Genomic DNA, 5727 nt, shown 5'->3' on the forward strand with positions numbered 1-5727 from the left:
TATATATATATATATGTATATTTGTAAATAAACCAGCACCGGACTCCTTCCTTACTCAGATCTGTCCAGTAAAAGAACTGGGGTATAACAGTGACTAACCCCACCACTTGCTACGGTGTACGACCATGCGTGACCAGTCTCCAGTAAACCTGGACCCTTGCAATGGTTCTGTCCTGTCCCCTGAGAGCAACTTTAAATAAAGTGAATATCAGGAGAGCATGTGGTGTAGCAAAAAGCAGTATAGTGATTCTAAGGGGACATTCTGAGTGGGCCTGAGTGTGTTTTTTTAATAGATAGCCTTTGCATGTATGAAAGAAGATGATTGAAGCAGTTATACATCTTACTACGGAAAACTGAGCTTGCTCACTTTATGTTATTACAATATAATTATAATTAGTGCTTTTTGGCTGTACCTTAACCAATGCAATGTAAATCATAGCTGCTACTATCAGAGCATATCTTTTAATATGTGTCAAAATGAGAGGCTCACCCGTGACTTCTCTTCTAGACGAGTCATCATTACGATGGTGCAGGTTCTCTGCTCCCACACCATTCTCCAGAAGTCACTTAGCGTCTCTGGCAGAGGCCCCTGTGTAGCGATGTAAGCATTCTGCTTCCTGTAGCCATCAATATAGTTGCTGTTGATGTAGTCGCTACCTGGAACTCCTACAGCAAGTCAAAGTTAGCAAGCAAATTAAAATGGGCGTCACTCGGAAAATAGGGTGGGCTTCCATACTTGAAAACACTAAAATAGGAAATCAGAAATAAAGGTTTGTTTTTATATACCATAGACCTGTTTAAGAGAAACATCAATTTCTCTTTAGGTTTGGGATAAATGATTTGAGAGGTCACTTCTCATGAAATGTCTGAGTATGCATCTCTCACCATCCACAGGTGTGAGGATGACCCTGGAGTGGTCGTAGGCGATAACATTTGCATAACGGTTCTTTGGCTTGTTAACCTCCAGGTTGGAGTGCTCCCAGGTGAACTGCTGTCCTGGATCAATAGACTGATGCACAGAGGAAGGGGAAATACAGAGGTGGGAGGGAGAGAGAACAGGTAGCTATTTATTACAATAGTGCCGCTCTTCTTTTCTCTGAGTTAAAGTTTTTCAGAGCTGAAAGTAATGAGTCCAGACCAGTTACTATGACATTAAAACTAATTCATCACTCCTGCTCCACCTGTCTAACCTGAAAATCCCTGAATAACCTTTAAGCCAGCTGCACACCAGAGTGTCTGGACCCTGGCCTTGGATGTAGCCCATATTTTCCCATCAGGGGCCTTGTTTATCAACGCATGTGTAGAACAAGTTCTAAATGTGCACATAGCGACTGTCTGTATAAACAAGAAAAGTGACATTTATCAAAGTGACTTCACGCAATGATGACAAATCTCACCTGTTCTATGCTTCTCATGTACATGTTTATTTACTGTATATACAGAAATGCCCCCAAAATGTTCAAGATGGAAAATCATAAAGACAGAAAAAAAGGAAACTAGAGTTACTGCTTCACAGTTGTATGCCTCTGCCAACCAGTCATATTTATGGATATGGGACAGAAGTGAGGTCACTCACTTTTGTCCACTAAAATCTAATCAGTTCATCCTTGAGTCCAAGTGGACAAATGGAAGGATAACTCGAAAACATAATGCTTCTGGCCGCGGCTATCACCGGCGCAGATACAAAAAGAAAATAAGTCAGTCAGGCATAACCATTCCTTATTTATCCGATGGAAAAAAGAAAAAGCCCTTATATCTTTAAATAAACAAATACAAAATAAGGTTTGAAGATCTGATAGTTAGCTTACACAGTCAGATCAAATCCCAGTGTCTTGGTCAAAAGATTTAACTAAGTTGTTGCCTTCACTGTCCAGCAGCAGCTCTGAGCCTCTAATTAATCATGGTTCTTATTAGGGTTGTCAGAGTTAACATGATAATAACAAGTTAACACAAATCCCTTTTAATGGCACAAACTGTTTCTGACACATGATTAACGCATGCATATTCTGTGATTATGACCCTTGGCCCACACTTTGCAAAATCAGGAAGTGACGCAGCAGCAATGTTGTGGATGGCAAATGGAAATAGATAAAGAAAAGGGTCAAGTTCAGTTTCAAAGCCCTGCCAGATGGTTCTCTCTTGCATTTACTGTCGATGTGAACTGAGTTACCACCGGAGTAGATATGAATGGGTATGAATTACAGGTATGAATTGCCTTTGAGAGCCACCACTGTAACAAAGATACACAATTTGTATGAAGGTGACAAAGCTAAAGTGGAGGCGGCTTTGGCACAGACAAACATGGTTTACTTTACTTAAGTAAAAGTAGTAATACATTGTGTTACAAGTAAAAGTCCTACATTAAAATGTTATTTAAATAAAAGTACAAAAGTATAAGCATCAAAACATACTTCAAGTACTTAAAGTAAAAGTACTCTTTATGCAGAATGGCACATTTCACATTCCTGTATATCCTATTATTGCAGGGGTCACCAACCTTTTTGAGACTGAGGGCTACGTCAAGGGAACTGAGTAGTATGAAGGGCTACCTGTTTGATACAAACTTCCTGAATAACAAAATTGCACTGATCACTTTTTAATAATAATAATAGTAATAATAACAATAATAGAAGTAGTAATAATAATACTATGAGAAGAGACTGTTCACATGTCAATATTAATTATTCCCCACAATTATTAACAATGATTTCCACAACAATAATGGTAGGAAACACATATATTCAAACACGCAACATTTATTTATGTTTACCTGTTCCAACATTTGAAAGTCAGGGGCCACACCTGCTATATTTTAGTACTAATTATCACTTCTCATATTTTAAACCAAGGAAATCATTAATCAAGTCACAAGTTATCAAGTCTTTTTTTTTTTTAACAATTATTCATATTTTTGTGCAACATTTTCAGTTTAATGTTGTTATGGTGTTTTCAGTGAAAACATGTTCTCTCTTTTCTTTGTCTGTAAATGTCTGTTAATGGGAAGCCTGGCACTGCATTCTGCTCACCAGTGTACTGTAATCTGGTGAATAATTTGACACTGCAACTCTGAGTGAGGCTTCCAAATGTGCATCAGTAAGGCGTGTTCTGTGTTTGTTCTTGATAAAGTTCATGTCAGAAAAAGCTGATTCACGGAGATAGGTTGAACCAAAAAGGCAGGCAACTTTCACACCACTGTACTTTTCTGTGTCCACAAGGCACCAAAGGTTTGGTGCAGACTGATGGGCTTTAAGGTGGAGGTCATTTTGTAATGTTAGGATTTCTATCTCTACCTGTCCAGCATCCAAGTTGAACAGAGCACTTAGTTGCTCAGCATTGCATGTCATGTCCACTTGCATGAAAGGATTTGTAAGGAATGACACACATGGCTCAAGTTGATCAAAGTCACAAAGCCTCTCAATTTTGCACATATCTCCTGCTGGTGAATGATGCAGTGGTAGTGTAAAAATTTTGGGAAACCAGGATCATCTTTGCATTGCGCAATGAAGCCTGCATGCCGGCCCGTCATGTCTGTTGTCACCGACACCAGCTTCTCTAATGGCACCTTTTTGTGCTTTTCACCGTGTTGTAGATGTCAGTTCCTCTCGTTGTTGTCTTCAGGGGCAGAAGTGTCAGCAGTTCTTCTTTTGTAGAGAAATCATTAAACACCATTCAGATGAATATCATCAGCTGAGCTGTGCTGGTGCTGTCAACCGACTCGTCACACTGGATGCTAAACCACCTGCACGTAATGAGATCTTGGTCCAGTTGCTCAGTTAAGTTCTCGGACATAGATGATATTCTTCTAGCCATCGTACTTGCTCCAAGTTGGACATTGGAGAGGGCAGAGATGACATCGGGACCATGCTTCTCATCTTTGAAGACTGTGTTTGCAACAATCATCATAGCTTCTTTAAAAACCTCCCCATCCGAAAAGGCTTTCTTGCTCTTTATCAAAAAGTTTGCAGCTCTAAACGAAGCTTCAGTTGCTTTTTGTGATTTTTCCACCTGCCTCGTGAAAAAAGACCATTGTTTGTCCAGAGCTGCCTTTAACCCACAGGCTTTTTCTTTCCTTAATGCACTGCCGGGTGGGTATTTAGCATTGTAGCTTTCGTGACATGTACTGAAGTGTCTCTCCACATTGTGCCGCTTTGCAGTCACAACAGTTGTCCCGCAAATGAGACACACACATTTTTCTTTGACTGAAGAACTCTTCCTCCCAATCACTGTGAAAATGGTATGTTCTTTTTCGCTTTGCTGCCATTTTTTGGGGGTAAATCACAACTAACTCCTGATCGTTGCTCCCTGTGTCAGGAAAGAGGTGTGTGGTGTTGACCTGCGCAACATGACCTTTGATTTCAGAAAAGGCCAGATTTTGTTATATACATAAATCATTTGTTTTAAAATTTTTGTAATAAATAATGTCATTTTAAAATCTACATTAATTCAAGCGTTTCTGATTCAAACAGTAAAGTAACAAAAAATATTTTAGGTGGAGCTTCATTGTGACCAGTGCTATTTTTAGAACATGCCTCGTGGGTGCCTCAAGTGGTCCTTGCGGGCGACCGTGTGCCCACGGGCACCGCATTGGTGGCCCCTGTATTATTGTATTATCACATTTAATGTTGCACGGGTCCTCTTTGTGGACTTCAGCTCAGCATTTACCATCACCATCCTGGATGTCCTCTGTTCTTAACTGACCCAGCTCACTGTGCCTGCCCACACCTGCCAGTGGTGTATACAAATGCGATTCTCAACATCTAGTTAGGTTTAAGGCACAAAAACAAAATGGTTAGGTTTAGGGAAAGCTTGTGGTTTTTGGTTAGAATAAATCCATTCTAAATGCTAGAACAACATTATAGTTTGGGTTAACATGACTAGCAGGAGACCTTTACATCATCATAATTACAGTTCATTGGGAATGAATTTGTCATGAACCCCAGATACTTACTGTTACTTTTATTTTGACAACGTTTCCTATCTCATGCTATCTCACCTGCCTCAGCTTTATTCTGGCCATTAACTCTGGTCACTTACACTTGTTGCTTATTGTCTCTGCCTTACCAGCCTTTATAAGGCGTGCTCAAGATGACCCAAATCTGCACAGAATTGATCACAAGCAATCAGCACACAATACATGCCAGTTAGTTTTCTGTCCAACTTGATCGGATGTCATGTCTATGTAGGCAACAACATTCGCACAGAATCAAGGCAGCTGCAGTTTTATGAGCCAGGTGCCATGGTTGTTTTCAGTGAATTGCAAGGGATCAGGGCATGATGGCAAACACCTGGCTCTCACCTGATCTGAGAGCTGACTGGTTGAGATCCAGGATCAACAATATCATGTTTTATAAAAATAAATAACTAAATAAATGTGTGGTTGATGGTGACGTTTACCAGTCAAAGAAGCCGAATGCTGTCAGGATAGTATCAGAGATAGTTCACACAGACTGCAGTCTGTGACAGTTCTGCTCTACAATATGAACATTATGAATTTAATTCTTAATAAGCCACACAAAAATCTTTTCTAAGTGGGATGTGAAGATTCTGCCCAAAGGACTAAAATTTGATGCAGATGGGGTTTTTCTTCCTGCTAGGCGTGTAAGTACTGCAGCTAGCTAACATGTACATATTGGCATCATTAGCAAGCTAACGTGAGCATTTCAACTTTGTACCTTTGTACTGAATTATTGTGTGGATGCTGTAAAGCATCCACACAATAATTCTATT

General features: G+C 39.9%; 1 protein-coding gene across 10 annotated transcripts in view; it reads right to left on the bottom strand.

The window, feature by feature from the left end:
• ptprfa (protein tyrosine phosphatase receptor type Fa) overlaps positions 1–5727 on the bottom strand; it is a 562000-nt gene that overhangs the window by 67590 nt on the left and 488683 nt on the right. For all 10 annotated transcript variants that reach the window (XM_020620922.1, XM_020620921.1, XM_020620919.1 and 7 more), the window contains 2 exons: positions 886–1009; positions 491–666 (listed from right to left, as the gene is read on the bottom strand). In XM_020620922.1, coding sequence (XP_020476578.1) covers positions 491–666; positions 886–1009 — 300 coding nt within the window. The remainder of the gene's footprint in view (positions 1–490; positions 667–885; positions 1010–5727) is intronic.

This window comes from Monopterus albus, unplaced genomic scaffold, assembly GCF_001952655.1.
Source record: "Monopterus albus unplaced genomic scaffold, M_albus_1.0 scaffold250.1, whole genome shotgun sequence".
Classification (NCBI taxonomy): domain Eukaryota; kingdom Metazoa; phylum Chordata; class Actinopteri; order Synbranchiformes; family Synbranchidae; genus Monopterus; species Monopterus albus.